General features: G+C 40.8%; 1 protein-coding gene across 6 annotated transcripts in view; it reads right to left on the bottom strand.

Annotated features, from left to right (window-relative positions):
* Window positions 1–19,240, bottom strand: part of abi1a (abl-interactor 1a) — a 52,792-nt gene extending 33,552 nt beyond the window's left edge. For 3 of the 6 annotated variants that reach the window (XM_005449052.4, XM_003439279.5, XM_005449047.4), the window contains exons 1-2: window positions 19,021–19,239; window positions 7,560–7,727 (exon numbers count right to left, since the gene is read on the bottom strand). In XM_005449052.4, coding sequence (XP_005449109.1) covers window positions 7,560–7,727; window positions 19,021–19,137 — 285 coding nt within the window. In that variant the 5' untranslated portion in view covers window positions 19,138–19,239. Of the gene's footprint in view, window positions 1–7,559; window positions 7,728–19,020 lie in introns of all 6 variants that reach the window. The other 3 variants (XM_005449051.4, XM_003439280.5, XM_005449048.3) reach the window with 2 other exon arrangements.
* Between the last annotated feature and the right edge of the window lie 380 nt (window positions 19,241–19,620).

Consider the following 19,620-nt stretch of genomic DNA (forward strand, 5'->3'; position numbering starts at 1 on the left):
CAAAGCATACGGTGATCCCTACAAGCTGATCGTCATTATCCACTGTTTGGAAACACCTTGGATTTAGTGTAAGTGATGTGGTGTTGCGTCTGTGTCACAAAGCAACAAAATTAACTTATTCAACCATCAAAAAAACAAACTGCAGTGTAAATGAATGCCAAGAAAAATAGCACAATAGTTCCCAAAGTCAACTCAGAGATCCTTAAAAGTGAGCATGTACAGTCAATACATCTATCAAACTCACAAAGACGCACAGAAATCTCCAATCACACTGCATTTGGCTAAACATGAGTAACAAAGGCTTCAGAAATATTGTTGAATTACTGGACAAAGTCATTCAATTACTGGTTATACTCAAATATGCTTGTGAATCTGTAGAGACATATAAAAGATGTCAATGTGATTTAATAAATAGATCTTTTTTTTGTAATTCTAACTTCATTTAGAAGTCACAGATTTGTGAATTTCTTTCTACAGAATATTTTCCAACCTCTCTTTTTGTCGTGAATCCAAACCTTCCAATACAAACCCCATATTTTAAATAACTGCTGTTAAGAGGCAAGAGACCACACAAGGATCTGACCGCCGATCCTGCCACATCACTATAATCCACTGAACAGTCATGTAGAAAAACGTGTAAATATCTAAGAGTGGAAAGTAGACCACCAGGCGAGAGAAAGGAGAGCACAAGCAGAGGGATCAGCAGGAAATACAAGCAGCACACAGAAACGCAGACAGATTGAGAAGGTTCCAGTTCCTGTTTGGAGCAATGCCATTTCTTCCTCAACAGGAGGTCAACAAGTCAGCACTGCAGCACAGACACAACCTTAATTCTTAGCATGCTTGTTTTCTTATCACAGCCTTTTACACACAAGCAGTGGACTGTAAAGGCATGCAACTGCACATGCGAGGAATGAGGATTGAAATGACAAATAACTGAAACAGTTAAGTGTGCCAACAAACCCAATCTGACTCTGAACACAAACATGGGCTGGCTCATGTGATCAGATAAGAATATTGTGTAACTGTAGAAACACCATCTGAGTGAACCTCACAGCTGTGGGAACAAACTGAGTTTTCATTGTGTGTGCGTATCAGCTGCTTTCTGCATTCAATGCGTTCACTGAGTTCAGTCTGCACACCAGCCAGGTCCAAATGTAAGAGAGAGTGATTGAAATCACTAGAAATAAATATGAGCTGGCAAAACAAAGAGTAAAGCATTTTCAATAACGGCATGCATGACTTGCTTTATTACAACACTGTCAAAGGATCATTTTCATTAGATTAGTCAACACTGACGGATCGATTTGTGCTATAATGCAAGCGCAATCTATAGTTTCACAGGATAAATGCTAAAAAGTTAAATCAGTTCATCTAAATATTTCACAGGGTTTAATTACTTGCACTTTTCCTTTTATTTTGATATCATTTTACTCTGTTGTGCTGTATTGATGCTGCATTTGCACCGTTTTAAAAGGTCTTAACGATCACAGTTTCCTCCATTTGTGGCCTAAGATTGAGTTTCTTCCCCGATGCGATCAGTCAAAATGTTCAAGACGATAACTCATGAGCACTTAGACTGTGCCACTAAAAATGGTCATAACCACATATATACACAAATCACCAGGTCTTTATTTATAGGTCAGAATGTGAGTTTAGGTATGTGTCTTTGTTAGCGTGGCATATTTTCATGCTCAATTTACTGACGTTACCTTTGCTTCGTTCTCGTCTTCCTATTGATTAGCAAATGTAAGCATTACAAAAAACTGAGTCATGTTATTTAAAAGGACAGGAAGATTACAGTCAAAAATTTGACTGTATCTGTTAACAAATCTCTTTTGTTATTTAATAGACTTGTCTTTTGCACCAAAATGTAGCCAAAAGAACAGCTATAGATGTTGGTTTAATTCACTCCCATTAAAGAAAATGTGAATGCTGTGTAGTTTTTTTAAACAAACAAACAAAAACAAAAAAAATCCACCATTGTGAAAATAACGAGAGCAGACCTAAAACAAAATAAAGAATCACAAAAATCACATATTCATCGTAATAATCTAATATATTTTCTTTCATTTACGCTCAGTGTCTCTCTGCTGCGTCATTTGCTCATTATTTGTGCTGGTTTCTCTCCTCTGCTATTTGTTTCATCATGAGCAGAGCAGAAAAGAACAGGAAGTCATGTCACTGAGTTGATAACGACACTGGAGACTCACCACCACCCAAAAGTATTGGCATAAAAGCGCTTATGTAATACTTATTTACATTGGAAGCTATAAGATACATTATTACATTCACCAGGTTGTTTCTCCCCTTTCTCTGGCCTGTAACTCTTCCAGTATTTCTATGGCTCATCAATTTTGCCTTTAAATGAAATGCTTAATAGTTAATATCATTATTTGTACAAGTTTCTCTCCTCTGTTCTGCTCTCCGTTTCGCCATATACATCTCTGTTTTAACAGACATGCAAGCAGAGGAGACGTACGTTATCACCTCTAATAGAAAGTCTTGACCCAAAATGGTAGCCAAGAGCCATCTTTGAGTTTCTTCAGGTGTCTTTCTTGATAATTACTTTGTTTTTCCATCATGTCCCATCTTTCCACATCTAATAATTACTCATGAAAAACTTGATGTAACTACGATCGATTCAGATTCATCTATCGCAGGTAAATGAGAGAGGCTTTACTCTCTCTTGCTGTATTTTCAGTGCCTCTGGGTGAATTGGGTGCAATGGAGACTGAATTTAAGGAGAGCGCATCCAAAAACACATACACCCTTTCTTCCCGTCCTCCCTCTCTATTCGGGGCATCACAGAGAGGTTCTCAATGCGAGGCACCGCTTTCTTCCGCCGGACAAACAAAGCACTCCCTGTTTGCAGCCTCTTAGCAGCCACTTCACACGCAGCACAAGGTGGAAGCCCCGCTAGCTACTCTATTCTCCCTTTAGACCTTCCGCCTGAATACTGCAAAGAGACTGTAAATGGCAATGACAGCAGAGAAGGTGACACGCCAACAAACACCCAAAGGAACACATTGAAACATTTATGTAAGTTGTACTGCAGCAGGACACTGATACCCACTGAATAACAACAAGTAATTTGGGTACAATCAAATTTACCAGAGACTAGATTTTTTTTTTAAAGTGTAAAAAATATAAAGACTTGTCCTTTTTTCTTGTTTTTAAAATGACAAAACCAATGAATATGAATACGTCCCATTTATGTTTTCTGATCTGCTACAAATGAGCCAAGCTTCATCTTCTGTGTCCATCTGCTTCATATCGAGCCTGCAGACAGCACAATATTTTTGTCTGACAAGATGGTCACACTGTCAGTTGAGTCAAAAACAAGTCATAATTTCTTGCTGTGCTTTGGCAGAGACAGCACAAACTACAAGTTGGTCACTGGCCAGTCATGGCTTGGCATTTCTCAAGACTCATGATGTCATGATGAAGAAGGGACCAAGTACTGGAAACAAGAAGGGCAACAGATAAGGGCACTAACGGCTGTCTCGAGTTTGGAAAAAGAAAGAAATGGGAAAAATGAAGCAGGGATTGCCTGATTTCTTTGGACTCCTATTGTACAACATCACAAACACATGGTGGACATTTTTACAACAAATAAAATAACTTTCATGTGCTATATGGAGCACCCTACAGTTTTCTAATTTGGCAAAATAGAACCAACTAGTCACTCCTATGCACCCCAGCTCAAAGATAAACAACATAGAATGTGCTATATTCCAGACGGAGAGATGCCATCACAAAGCGGACACACCCTGACCAGAGTGAATCCCTCCTAACTGTGGGCAAACCAAAGAAAGCTGCCATGACGCCAGCACACGTCTCACCACAGCCACTGACTGTACTCTGAGGCATCTCTAGCTTTGAGCAGGAACCGGTACAGACTTATGATACTGAAAAAATTGATTATAGGGGAAATTATAGGACTCATCCAGCGCACGCAACAGCGTGTTCATCATATCTCAGAGGCAAATGAGGAAATTTCCCTTGCAAGTTACAGGCTTTCCTCTCCATTAACCATTCAGCAGAATGCAACAGTGGCCTTGAGGGCTTCCGCTAATCTCATATCCATGAGCTGTGAGGGCAACACGATAATGATCCACCTCTGAGCACGACAGCTATAACAAACCCACAGCCTGCAGAGCTCACACAGCCCTCCCTTTTTGTTATTAAAAACAGAGATATGCTTCATACTGCCTAACTCATTAAGACCTCTGCTCTCACTTATTCATAAAAACAACCAGGCAGAGAAGAAGGCGTAATGAATGAAAAGGATATTAGGCACTGTGGCGTATGTTTGGAAACAGACAAAGCTGCTAAATCCTTTACATTTCCAGAGACCAATTATATTAAAAAAAAGAGGCAGCAGAGTGTTATTCTTGTAGCTACAAAGGCTGTCAGCTGGGGAAAAATATTAGTTTGAAGCAGATATGCACCAACTGGTCACTGGCTTATCAGCTAATTAGCCTTGACCACTGACCAGCCTTGCTATCATAATAGTAGAGTACTGTGCAAAAACTTTGGCCTGCTTATCATCTCTTATTTTGCTTCCAAAGAGTCACACTTTTGTGAAACTTTATTGCTCAATGATCTTGAGCAACAGTTCCCCAGGCTTTCTTAAGGTTTTTCAACAGGGAGATTCCCAAAGAGCTATTAGCTAAAACATAAATCTCGGTATGATGTGCAGTGTGTCGTTCAAGATTTGGACGAAACTAGCAAAAATAGCACTACCAGTAGCACTACTAGCACTACCAAAAATAGGTGGAAAATAGGTGACTCCATGAAGGCTGCAGAAACAAGCATAACCACCTGACCAGAGTAATGTAAAAACATGGCAACTGGCTAACATTAGCCACACTCCTAATGCATCTATCTGCCATCTAAAATCAATTTCATTTACATAAAAATGTGATATTAAATGGTTTTACATTGCTTTTGAATACACACCTTTGATTTCTACCACTGTGGTCAGAGTGGACTATTTTCTTATACTGGATGTAGGCGTTAGTCTGACATTTTTTCTCAAATTCAAGTGATTAGGAATAAGTTGCTTTGAAATTAGAAGCTTTACAAGAAGGTACAACATTCTGGGTAAGTCACATTTACAAAGGAAATTCTTCCCAGCAACATGGAGCACTTTATTCTGAGAACTAACCAAGTGTGTGATTAAATTAAAAAAAACGTATAATCAGGTGTAGCTGTGGAAAATATTTTTTATATTCCTTTCAGCCAAGGAAAGTGGCATTTGGTGCATCGATGCTCTTTTGGTGCTCTTGCTTTATTATTATAAAAAATTTTTAATAAATGAGAAGTGCATAATGAAGGGAAACCTGGTTGTCAGCTGACCTAAAGTGACACTATTTAGTCATCTTAGAGCACAGGTGTCAAACGCCAGGCCTCGAGGGCCGCTGTCCTGCTTGTTTTCCAACTAACCTGCCCTTATAGCTTCTTATTGGCAAAGCACACCTGATCCAGGTAATCAGCAGCAGGTAGTTCAGGGATATCTCAAAACAAGCAGGATACTGGCCCTTGAGGACTGGAGTTTGACACCCCTGTCTTAGAGGCTTCTCCATGGTGACACACTGTGCACAACAGTGAGCTTAAACATAGCAAAGGAAGTCTGGAATTTCCCACGACAAGATACGAGACCAAGGAAACAAAGTCAAATAGTGTAAACTAAGCGGAGTGTTTAGTGCACGGCCTTCTTTGCTGATCTGAAACAACGTGTCTAGCTGTCTTTCAAATATTTTTCAGATGTAGCCCAGGGGGTTGTCATGGAGACTGAGGCAGGCAGCGGTGTCACAGTGACCTTGGTATCAGCTGAAGGCTGTTTGTCAGGATACGGACTCAAAACTTAAAGTAAATTTGTCTTTTCTGGATTCTCTCTCCACTTCCTTTGCTCGTCATCAGTCATCGTCTGTTCCTTCCATCGTCTTTTCCACCACCAGACTAAAAATGTGACCTTCAGTACATCTTGTTATCAAGAAAAAGCAGGGAAAAACTAAATCAAAGGAACTAGAGCCTCCAGTCCTCATCCAACTACTCCAAGTATAGTCATTTTAACACAAATTTTGGCGTGCCAGGGTGTGGTGAATGTCTCCCAGTTCTAATCTATGAGATGCCACATGGCTGGAGTTCTTTGTTTGATTTGTCTGAGCTCTTAATGCCTTCATTGGATGAGCGGCTGGATTTACCTGCACATGGCAAAACCCTCACCCTGCAGAGTGAGCTACTGTATGTGTTAGCAATGTGGTTAAAGTCATTTAACAAAAGTGTTTAACAGTTAGGCTGCTAAAATACTGAACACTGTCAATAAGTAAAAGAGTGAGCCATTTACTCTCAAGTATAAAATAAATATCATTTTTAAAAGTCTCTGATCGATTGAACCACATTCATAATGAACTGCATAATGCAATTTCAGGTTGAAATTTTCCCAGAGAAAAACTTCCATCATCTCTTTTTTCCCCTCATGTCAATCCTGAGGATACAAACCTTGTGTTTGCAAAAGCTTTATTAGAACTGGAACTGAACAAAAGTGACCAGGGGCTTCGTATCGAAGGCTCCGGTCACACAGGCCTAGAGGCTGCAATCGCCTGGCAACCACCGGTTGCTAAAACTGAATATTTCCCAACAGTTGTAGGTTGCTGGCAGTTGCTGGGAAATTGCTTGCTCAAGCCAAACTTGCTCTGACCTACAGATCTGCCAGTGACCCACTGGTAACCACCAGTCACTAGGGAAAAACATGTATTGCTCAACATGTTGGTGAGTGATTGTGGGTACATTGCTGGCATTTCTTTGGTGAGTAAAGTGCGGTTTGTGTGGAAGACATCGGCTTGTCTGCAAACACTTGCAAACGACTCGCTAAGTAGTAAAGAAACCGAAGAGAACTGAGAACATTTGTTTTCAAACTTTTAAATTTCAGCGGTAAAGTATGTGAAGCAAAGTTTTGCGTACTTTAAAAAGCCCATCTAGGACAGGAATCATTTTGATTGGGCAATAAACAGTGTGATGTGTGGCTTTGTTTCTTGCAACATGCCTGTTTCTACACAAGCTAAAATACAAAAAACAAATAAAGTAAACAGCATTAAATAGACTTCTGACAGTTTGTGACTGACAAAAAAATGTCAAATTATGTCATTATTAAGTTTTTCTTTAAATAGGTGACAGAATAAAGCTTTCAAATGCTGTTATTTTAGCTTATTTATTTAAAAAACAAAAGACAGTAATATGCTGTGGATGAATGGATTACAACCAGCTATGACAAATCTAACCCTGTGTTTTTAGGATGGCGATTGGGGGAACTGTTTCATCATTTTTATGCTTCTCAACCACGCTGACGTGAAATAAAAACAAACAGACCACCAGTCAGGACTTGAGTAAGACTGATAAACCAATAAAGGGAACCATGGATGCTACTGTGTCATGCTGTGACTTAAAATAACCAAGTCTGTGTGAAAGTGAGAGGAGAAGTGGAAAGCGTGGGGCAGCGATCTTCACAGCTGCTTGGTCTGTGGCCATGAGTTTCTGTGTGTATTTCTGACCTGAGAGATGTGGTTGATGGAGGACTCCATGCGCCGCAGCTGCGAGGCCTGGATGTCCAGCAGCTGCAGCACATTGTTGGCTAAGGCATTAATCTGGTAGGCCACGCTAGCCAGGGACTGGGTGGTGTAGGCTTTGGTTTCCTCCAGAGCTTTCCTCTTGTCCTGGGCCTGTGCACAGAAATAAAAATGTCAGTTACTATTAAAATTTACATAACATCCAAATTTTAACCCCATCTACAAGTCAGGTTTGTGCAGGCTTCAGGCCAAAATCACGGCAAAGACCATTTTCTCCCCCAACTCTCAGTTCTGAGATACCACACTGAAACAGATCCTGAAGCCACCATTCAAGAGCAAAACATCCGCTTTTCTAAACTCAGAGACCGCTTCACAGAACGGAACCTGACAGATTCAACACAATAATTCATTTGTATTATCAATAATAAAGCACAGTGTTGATAGCAACAGTTCACTTGTAATTCAAGATCAGATACCAGCCACACCTCTACTATTTCACGTCTAGTTTAAGTAGGAAACTTTGCCACGTTATCTGACGTGCTGTTTTATTGTCCCCTTCTCTTCTGTCTTCTCTGTTTATTATTTCTATCCTCGTTTCTATTAATCTAGTTTTTCTTTTTATATTTTTTTGTTTGCACCCTTTTAAAAAAACTTTCCAATTACTCTGTTTGGCTCTCCGTGTGAATTTACAACATGAATACTCTTCTTTTTATCTATCCAATCACTTTTTTAAAAAAAAAAGGTGCTACACAATTAAAGTACATTTTTATACATCATCGTGTCAAAAACACCTGGTATCATATTTTTGGCATAATCAAGCATTTCTGTTTGGCCTATAACTGGCCCACTCAACGTATATGAAGCTAAACATTTACATGTATGCAGCAACGTATTCAGTAACAATTTAACAACATGTTCTTCAGCCACCTCCCTTCAGACGGGCATAGCTCCAAGCTGATGAGCTACTGTGTTTGATCTCTGTGGGCTCTTCCCTACACTGCTCTCAGTCACCAAGTCCAAAGAGCACTGCCTGGAGGGTAAACGCTGGACTTTGATAACAGGGTGCTGTAATAGAAGGCAGGTGGTGGCAGCAGTGGGTGAGGTGATGATAGCTAATGGTAGCATTAAGGGGGCAAAATAGGGGGAAAAAAGAAAAAAGAAAGAAAATATTTGACCATATGAAGACGAGAGAGGTGACAGTGCAAAAGAAAACAATCGACGCAACTTATACACAAACAATCCATATGGCTAAAAGCTCCTGACCAGGAGAGCTGCAGTGCCAGCTTTTCCACGGCCGGTGTTTCTTTCAGTGGGAATCAAAGCGGCAGATGTGTCGGGCGATAACAGCCTCAGGAAGCAGGAGAGATTCCTCCAGAGGGTTCAGTGCAAAAGGCCATCTGTTGAAATCACACAGTCATTCATGCGCACACGCAGACACCTACCACTGACACCGCAATATGCAATGTGGTGCGTGGATTAACAGCTGGAGGGAAACAGATGAAACAACAAGCGCAAACAAACAAACAAAACAAAAAACAAACAAACAAACAAACAAAAAAAAAAACAGCCTTACATCCATGATGGCAATTTCCAAATTGCAAGAGGATGCAGACTTTTGCTGTATAAACAGATTACCGAACAGATCATGCTTAGCTGTGCAGAACTGCTGGCCTACATATCACGCCACAAGTTAGTTTAAAATAAATAAACACGGCCCCGAAGAGACGTTGTGCAAGATCCATTCATTATAGATATACAGATTGCAAATGCAAATATGTTGTTTGCAATGCATACTGCTGTTATAACTAAAAAAACCTGTATGATTATATTGTTTTTGTTAATGCACTGCAGCTGTGAACAGCACAGACAAACAGGCCCATTGATGTTTCGGATCACAAATGCTCAAGTGTGATGTGTAAACGCTACTGTCTCCATTTCTGTCAGACGTACAAATTCATTCAAGGTTGCCAAAGCTTAAATCCAAAGGAAAGAAAACAATGTGATGCTGTTTGGGCTGCGTTCTCGAACGGCTGCAGTGCAAAACGCTCCAAAACATGCACGCTCGCCTGTCCTGCTGACTCAAAGTTTCACGCAGTGTTAAGTACAGAACATGTAAGCTGATGACAGCACAAATTAACCAGTCTGTATCACTTTGAAATTGAAGGTGCAAGGCCAGGGCTTAAAATTAGTGCACCACAGACTGCCCTTCGCTGCAGTTTCCTCTCCTTTGAGACGCAGCCGCTATAACGACTCATCCGTCAAGAAAGCTGAACCAAAAAGGCCAGACTGATCTTTCCTGGTTTGCACGAGGATAAATCTTTTACCTGTACGTTAATCAAAAACTGACGCTCTCAGTGAGCTGCACAGCCCGCTTTTCAGCCATTTCATTATATATTTCCCAAATAGTTAAATAACAGATCCCTCTTTGCCCTCTATTCTTCTTTTTCTGAACAGAATGATCCACTCTGCATTAGCTGCCAGAGCCGTGATATGAGGTCAGCGGTGGGTGCCGGGAGGACAGATGCAACACTTGATTGCATCGCCACTGGCGGCAATCTTAGATCCTCCTGCTCTAGTTACATCCCTGGCATCCCTAGTCTCTTTGCTGGTTCACGCATCAAATCCTCAAAACCAACCAGATTTGTTGTCCAATTACCCAGCAATCTGCACATTTCTTCAAAAAAAAAAAAAAAAAAAAAAAGACAACGGGAGAGATGTAGTAGATCCTAAAAAATGAGAACAAACAGTGCTTTAGCAGACAAGGAACAAAGGGTGTGCACAATCAGCTCAAAACAACAGCACCGGCAAGCTGAGTACACTCTTCCACAGCAGGGAGATGCAGAAAATGAGGTGGGCTCTGAGAGAGCTTTAGCGCTCCTGGGGCACTTTATCTCATATTTCTGAGCTGAGTAATGACTGAGTGAAAGAGACTATGGAATATCCAGGCAGCAGCAGACAGGCTGTCAGCACCTGAGCTGGGTTTATAAGGGGAGTAGAGAGGAATGCATGGGCTGACTACGCACAATAAATATGTAGCTGGGAGCTGGGGCAAGTGAGATAATCAAACCACCACCTTGACAGCATAAAACACAAACACACACACACAATCAAAGTGACAATTCTTCAAAAACCCAAAATAATTGAACTGTTTTCCATGCTGCACGTACACAAGCTGAAAAAACTCACAAAAAGCTAAGGGAGTGGCAGTCACAAGGAAGACTTTCCTGTTTTCTGCAGGGTTTTTTGAAGCTCTTGGATGGATAGACACTCTTCATCTCACCCATCCAGTCTGGCAAGATAACGGCCACTGAAGCGCGATTGAGTTTTTGTTTTTTTTTCTTAAACAAGACGCCTCCATGTCAGGCTCTGCTGGCCGCATTAAGTGCCGTAAAAAGGAAAAACTCCTCGGGGTCAGACGGGTTCCCGCTCCCCTTCCGCCCAAAAGCAGTAGCAGAAGTAGGAAATGGACAAAATGAGTATTCCTCCTGATGATCTGACACGGCTAAAAGAGTACTCAAGGAACTGAGAACAAATGTCTGTTTCACTGAATCATCCAGAAAATAGGAACATGACAAAAAAAAAAAAAAAGGGTTCAGTGGCGGGATACATTTGTTGGTGTTGCAGCGAATGCTAAAACTTACATAAACATTTCTGTGTTTCTTTTGATTTACACAACTGACAAACACATCTGGGTTAATGTGCTCTCACTTGTTCACAAGTGTGCTCAGCACACACACACACACACACAAAAAAAAAAAATTAAATCCCACACACTTTCAGGAATGTTTGGAATTCCGCAACATGTCATACATCCTCAAGAGCTGCTAAGGGGTTTCGCCATGAACCACAAGAGTGGGGGATGAGCTCACAGGAGCCAAAAACAAACACAAAGGGACAGAAGTGCAGAGCTTTTTTTCCTAACATGAGGAAAAACTAATCCTAGATATTAGACCTGACAACTCCTGCAACTTTGTCTAAAGGAAGAAAACCTTAGCGGGGATCAACCCTCTTCCCAAATCAGTACTGTGCTGAGCCGAAAGAATAAGCCTAAATCCAGCTGGAAGGTTGTAGAGCTCACATGGCACTTTGCTGCCCCGTGATGTATCGACCGCTGATTACTGCAGACTGGACAGGGCAAGATAAGTGAGGCAGCCGAGAGCTAGTGAGCCGTTGTATTGATGTGCGGAAGGTGGAGCCCATGAATGAGAGACACGTTTAAGATCTGACCACGTGTTACCAAAGCTATTACCTGATCAATTAGTTCCCTCTGCCATCGTGCAGTGATATATTACAGCTCAAACGGAAGGCAAAACTGTGAGAGCAATCTGAGACTGAATGTAACTATGTCAGTACCACTAAAGTTAAAGGAAGACTGTCGTTTCCAGTTTGCTTCTGCTGTGATTTATCTTTGGTGGTGTCCGTCTGTACTGGGACTTCCCCACGCTTCCATCATATTTGCTAAGTAGATCAGCTGATATGGCTGAATTGTGGTTGAGCTTTACTTTGTGGCCAGCTTAAGACAATGTCTTGCTTTCTGCTTCTTACCAGTCTAGTAAAATGCATTTGAAGGCAATTGCAGTCTGTTGCTTTCAGTATGATGAAAATAAAGCTACAGCAGGTGCAACAGGTATCTGACACAACCATGAAAGGACTTGTCTCTGAACTAAAACCCCGGTTGACAAATGTGAGATTTTCTTGAACTGACTAGGTTTTCTGTTAGACTTCCTTGTTCTAAGGTTACATTGGAAGCAATTTGCTGGTCACTTTGTTCCCTAGTTGACATTTACTTCTCTGGGTGCTGGTTACTGCCAATGTATTTACCACCCCCTCATATGTCAATCGACAGTATTCTTCCCTGTCGTTGGTAGTTGCTTCAGTTGCTTGGCTAAAAGTTTTCGATGGTATCTGGTTGCCACATTGTTGCAAATTGCTTTCTGTGTGGACACCGCTAACACTTAATCAATATATCTGCAATTTACCAGTTACGAATGAGAAAATCCAAACTTAATAGGGCGTTCAATTCGCCACCACACACCTCTAAGAAGACCCATCAGATACTTACATTGGAGAGGCTGCTACCACTAACTTTGGGGTATTTGTCCTTTAAAAATTGACTTCAGAAATGATCAAGTATCAATCTGGGAGCCCATCAACTGATCTGCTATTTTAGCCTCTCAGAGGAACAGCTAATTTCTTGGGGTTTCCAAAAGTTACCCAAGCCAAGATGTCCTGTTCCATCTATTATTCGCATTGGTTTACAAATGAAGACATTTTTTTAAAAGAGATAATAAAAAGATTAATTGATAAAATGGCTGTACACCTGTATGCAACAAAACATGATCGGTCAACAGAACTACAAACGGACTACAAACAGAAATCAGAAAGATACCAGAACCACAAATCTTGTCCCTTGCCTATAGATTCTCCATACTCATATAAAGACATGTTTATGGGAAAACGTCAGTTTTCTAAATGCTCTCTGGTTAAATCTGTGCCAATTACTAAGTCAGTTTATCACAGAACTGTTGAAGCTTTACTTTGTTTTATAAAGCCTAAATGTTTAAGAAGGTGCTAAGTGCTAAACTAACCATTTTTCGCATACATTATTATATCCACTCCTGGAGATGATTAAACTAAAAACGACCTACCTGCCGAGACAGGATGGTGAAAGTGACTCTGGAACGTGTGAGGAATAAAGAAAATCTGCACATGAAACAACTTCAGTCCCTCCTTTTACAAGGTCTTGGCTCTCTAAAATTAAAAATTAAAAAAGAAAAAATAACACTGCAGCACGATAAGTGAATTCATAATTCCTTCTCCTCCTCCAAAGGGGCAGATGGAGGCTGACTGAAAGGCCATAAGGTCTACCTGACCTTGAAAATCTGCCAGCACGCTATTAGAAATTCCTTCAGTGTGTCAGGGAAGAGACACAAAGGGGAAGTTTGCACATGGAGGAAACTCATTAACCTTTATTGAGAGACTTGGTAATTGCTTCATCCGGGCAGAAAGCACAAAGTGCTTAACTGATAAACAAGCAAAAAAACACTAAAAGGACTTTTTTTCCCCCAAGGCTTTCAGTAGTTGGGAAAGGCTTAACTCCTTATGAATCCAACTGTAAGCCGAAACAGTACCAGCAGAATGAATCCAACTGTCTAAAACTCCCACACTGTAACAGATCAGTTCAACAGTCTGGATCAAACCAACCCCAGTCAGCTGAGGGGGAGGAGTGACAGGTGGTCAAAAGGATGAATGGGTCTGGCTGGTAGGCTCAGAGCCGCTAGGCCTCTCCATGCTGCAAGAAAACCAGGCCACTCCACAGAGAGGAGGAGAGGGAGAGGCAGAGAGAAAGGACAGGAAATGAGGACTCAAAGTAACCCAGAGAGGCACAGCTATGTTTAAAAAAAAAAAAAAAAAAAAAACTATATTTATCACCTTCAGGCAAGACTGGCCCTCTTCCAAGACAAACACTTTTGTGAATTCTCCTGGGAAAAGCAGCACAGAACAGGTACACCAAGGTTATATGACCGGGATTGTCAAACTACTGATCGATGGCCAGGCCTCGCCTCTTACATGTAATGCTGCCTGCATCGATTACAAGCTCACATTTTAAAACAACCCATTTAGGAGCAACCCGCACTTCTTTTTTTCCTTTTTTAAAGAAAAAGTGGGCATCGTGCTGCCTCAGCACAAACAAAAAAAACACTTGCTTGCAAGACAGAATTTATTCTGACTTATGACCTCCTGGTTTGCTACATAACACTTCCATTTCCCCTTTTTTCTTTTTTCCATTGTAAACATCTCACTATACAGCGCTGCCACACATCGCTGTGATTTCATCAAGAATTTGGTCCAAGTTGCAGGCAAGAGCTTTCTAAGGAACTCCCAGTTACGACTGTAGTGAAGGCGTGTGCACTGCTGGTATTCAGATAGTGAAAATATGACCCCATGATAAAGTACACAGATCCTGTATTTAGGCTTTAGGAGTGTCAGAAAACCATCCATTCAAAATACATGAAGTGGCACAAACACCCTTCCTAGTTTGGAAATGACTGGACAATGATCGTAACCAATGACAGCTAAATATTTTAAAGATTTATTGATCATAAATGTAGAGATTAAATGATGAGAGAGTCAAATATGATCGGCAGGGCTGACTACCTGTCCCTGTGTACCACGTCTTTTGCCCTATGACAGCTGAGATCTGGGTTTTTCCTGGCTTAAAGAAGGCCTTTAAACAGTGACTATGCACATAAGCATTACTTGTTCACATACAGTTAAAGCACAGAGTCTGTTTTACCTTGTGTTACAGAAATCTGTCGGTTTTACTGCAGTTTTTGAACATTTGACAAACAAAAGGCACAATTTTTTATGCTGGAAAAAAAAATCTCTGAACTTTAGTTGGACGAACTCTTAAGACATTTGATGGATACCTGCCCAAAGACCAAGATCACAGGGAACAAGGATAAGCTGCCGTTAACGTTTTTACCACAATCTGGGTGGTACTCGTATTTGCTTGAAAACCTTTATTGGTTTTAACCACTTTGTCACTATTAGTTTAAAGATTAAATATTTATTAAGTTTAGATAAGCTTTAGTTTTACATTTTTAGCTTTCAGCAGAATTATCCAGACAGTAGGCAGCTGCCTTTAGGGCCACAAATAGCATTAAATGTATATCCAGTAGTGCTCCGTGAGACTGTTTTAACCATGATATATACATAAGAAACCAATCAGTTAGACAGTTATTAGCTCTAATTTGAGTTTAGTTTCCGTTTGGTTAGTTTCCAAAGTGGGTTTTGGTCATTTCCGTTTAGTTTTTGTTGGTTTCGGGGGTTTTAAATGACTATGATGTGGGAGGTGTTTTTCAGTGGAAAATAGACATTACAATACAAATATATCCCCTCATGTCGTAGAGGAATCTTAGCTTCCTGATGCTTGTTGGTTTGGCAAATTTAAACACACCGTCAAAAAGTAATAATAATTCTTTTTCCTTCTTGTTCAAGTAAAAAATAGTTTCAGCTAGTTTTAATCTTTTTTTTAATCAGTCCAGTTGTTTTTATTTTCTTTACACATACTTTCAGTTTTTAGCTTCCTTTTAATAACCTTTATTAGAAATTCCTAAATACATTTATCTGAAAAAATGAAATCAGAGCATGTTTGGCTTTTTCTGCTTGAAAAATAACTCAGCTGACTAATACATTTTTATGATGTTGTTTCCTGAGCTCTATAGATAACAAATACAGCCTAAGCATGACTATTAAAGCCTGAATTGTGTCATTACTGTGCTGACAACCCCCTCAGTGTGTCCTCCAGCCAACATGGCCAGGTGGCCCACTTTGCATACGGTAGACGCGTCCTTGTCGCAGAGGTTACACAAACATGGCTCTGATTTGCATGAATGAAAAAGGGTTTTGAAAACAGCTAAATATTCCAATCTTTCTAATCAAAAGATCAATCACAATAAACCTAACTGCGGTATGCTAATGCGAAATGTCATCTTGTCTTGTTTTTAGAGTCACTTCCTGACACACAGAAAAGGCATTTCCAGGGAGTCGGTCTTCAGAGTCAGCAGGGCAAACAGGAAGCATAACTCTGACCCGTCAGTGTGTCATATGCCACGCACGCACAGCTCGAAACGCACTCGACTAACAAAAGTCACTATCAAGTTGGAAAAGTGGGGCAGAGATCTGTCCTTGGTTAAACAGAGCCCTCACCATCTGCTTCAGCCCGCTGAGCTGCACTATAGTCCGCATAACCCCACAGTCCCGATGACACAAACACAGAGAGAAAGAAGCAGGGATGGAAATGTGAAGGAGGAGTGCAGAAAGGACAGGCTGATTCAAGCTGAGGCATGTTGACATGTGCGTGTTTTCGAGTGTGCGCGTTTCTATCAGACACACAGAGAGCAGGAGAGAGTGTCTGCAGCAGACAGAAAGGGCTTATGAAAAGTGCACTCGCTTCACAGAGAGCTGGCGACATGTGCTGAAAAGCTTAAAAATCCCTCTCTTTTTTTTTTTGACGTCAGCGCTTCAAACAAGGTGCTCGGCTAAAATACAGAGGCAGGATCAGACGCACGCCGCACAACTTTTTGTACAGTTTAGTTAAAGTCTGAACTAAATTTACATCAAATACTGAGCTGCGGCTCGTCAGCATCATCCACTCCTGCTGTACCCTTTATGTACAGCCACGCACACATAAAGACATCAGAAGGCAGCAGCTGAGATGTTCTTGTGCGTTTTCAGCTCATTAGTTTGGAGAGGTTTCAGTCCTATGATACCATTTTGGGAGCATCTTCTAAAGATCTACACAGCAAAGAAAAAAAAAAGCATGCGTTATCAAGCTCAATCTACAAGTAATTTTTGAGAACGTAGAAGAAGAAAAGCCTATTTTACTAGTTTTAATGTGATGAAATCTGATGAAATCTGCCTGGTTCTAGTCCCCAAATGCACTAACTGCAAGTCACTTTGGACAAAGCACAAACAAACTGAGCAATTCATTTAAGGCAACAAAAATGACAGAAAAGAATAAATAAAGGATGGAAGGAAGGAAGGGCGGGGCAAAAACAGGAAATTAGCAATGAATATTGTTACGATTAAAAAGTTTTAAATAGTTTTCCTCATCTTCTCTTTCTCCTAACCCCTCAACCAGTTGTGCCCTCTCCGTGAGGCTTCTTCCTCCCCACAGTTGCCAAACGCTTGCTTATATGAGAATCAGCTGATCATTGAGTTTCTTTTTCTACATTCATAAATAAATTTATCTGTGTTGCACCATCTTAAATAACTTCAGAGCTCAACACAAAAAAAGCAAACCCATCTCAACCACAAGATCTGAGTGCGAGCGTTTAAAACGAGGCACGCTGATGTAAATGAACTTACTGCAGACAAACTATGATTTAAATGACTATTTTAATTTTAAAGTTTCTCAGTATTGCTTCACTGTGGGAAATCACATTGAGACATCTCGTTCTACAACTGGCTGTGGCACAGAAAATCCCATAACAAGGAAATTCCCACGTTTAGTTCCACAGCACTGGTTTTCACAGGAAACAAAAAGAAAACGAAAACTCTCAACTTTATGGCAAAAGTGGCGAGAAAAGCTACTTGACGGCCTCAAAAATGACACAAAGTGGTCAAAACGTTGCCCTGCAGCATTTGCACAGGCACCTTGCTGCAGGGCAAAGTTGCCTAATCTTGCGAGGACAAGGAAGAAAACAAAATTACAGGGAGTCCTTGGGGAGTACAGCTGGAGAGGACACACCCTCTTTAGCTGATATGGGTGGGTTGTCTTCCTGCTGAGAAAAAAAAAATGTGGGCTCTCTTTTCACTGCAAATGTTTGCCTGTCACATTGTTGCTCTCTGTCTTTTTTAGCAGCGGCTTACCACATTTGTTAGTGCCCTAAAAAAAGCAAAGCCATTGGTGGTTATTAGACTTTATAATGAAGTTGCACCATGGTAATCACGTCACATCACATCCTGGCCCACATTTGTTCTAGAAAAACAGCACGCAGACACAGATGACCTCCCTGTATTAGGTTACAGTAAATTAGCTGCCTTGTTATGAAAAAGAAACCTAGTAGAGATTAAAGCATGAATAACCTGAGTGAGAGATTAAAAAAAAAAAAAAAATCAATACCGCCAACCTTTATTGACCAACTAACAATGACTTTATAGTCCTCTCTGCTTCACAGCCCAGCTCCAAGCCACCTATATTATCCTGAACAAGATGCTTTCTGCAGATTCTATGATTTTACAGTGCATTTAACAGTTTAAAAGTAATGCAGCAACAATAAACATCAGAGCATTTGCACTAAGTGCTCGCAAGTCCATAATGTAGACAGTATAGCATCACTTTAACGTCCCTGAAGTATCCCAGTGGGGGGCTTAAACTGTTTTTGTGGTATTAAATGGTGAGTTTATTGACCTTAAGGAATGTAAAGGGCTGCTACGTTCATGTGGACTTGTAGTTATATTGTGGCTTTCACTTTAACGCACGTAAAGCCAACTCACTACTTAAGCAACGAAACTTGAGTAACTTTGTCGCTGATGTCCTCGAAATAAAACTATTTTTTAGGATAGGGTGTAACATGTTCAATGGTCTGCCTTAAAAAACACACGGGCCTTCCTTATCAGCAGTGACAGTGGAGGCAGTTTAGAAGCGAGCCAGTGTACTAATCATTTTTTTGTCAAAAAAGAAAAAGTAGACACACCCTCTGTGTAAACGGAATGAATGTGATCAATGGTGCGGGGCAGACGGGGGCTCTTTAAAACGTCCCACGGCCGTAAAAGCCCGTGGGTAAAGTGTTATCACAGCTCCGAGCTTTTAGGGATCATTTGACGAGCCAGTCCACTTCTTTATCCACGTTTCCTGTCCCAACAACCATTCAGTCCGGAGCTTTCCGCGACAAAAGGCGGACCACAGATACAACAACCCTGTGGCTCACTCACTTACCTGGACATAATTGTTCTCGCAGTAGTCTGCTACTCTCGTCAGGTTTTGGTAACTCTCCACGAGCGCTCTTTTACCGGCCGGAATCTCTTCCTCTAACAACATTTGTAGCTCTGCCATCTTAACATCTCTCCGCAGAGCCTCCCTTCCCTCTCTGCCTTCCCTTTGACTGAAACAGCCACCAGCCCAGCTCTGCCTCAAAAAAAAAAAAAAAAAAACTCCTTTGCCTGCTATTGTGGGATTCCTGCCTGCCCTCGCTTTGGCGTAACCTCAAAGCGAAGATCGTGTGTACCAGTGAGGAGGCTCACTACATCCGCAATATTGTGTGCGAACATTTTACTCTCGATTTTATTTCATTTTAATTCCGCACAAGGGACAGGAGGAACAAGCGTATTTGAGAGTATCTGAGATATATTAGGAGAAAAAAAAGCCAAATTGATCATTTACGGTGAATATATGTATTTGGCCAGTTTTACTTAGAAATTTTAATTCACTTTGGATGAAAATGGTAATTTTGGAATAAAGAAAGTAATTTTAGTTGAGTTATTATTTTATTTTTTGAAGGAAATTGTGCAGAATAAAACGTTATCTTATTGCAGTATA

Source organism: Oreochromis niloticus, linkage group LG9 (assembly GCF_001858045.2).
Source record: "Oreochromis niloticus isolate F11D_XX linkage group LG9, O_niloticus_UMD_NMBU, whole genome shotgun sequence".
NCBI classification, from domain to species: Eukaryota; Metazoa; Chordata; class Actinopteri; order Cichliformes; family Cichlidae; genus Oreochromis; species Oreochromis niloticus.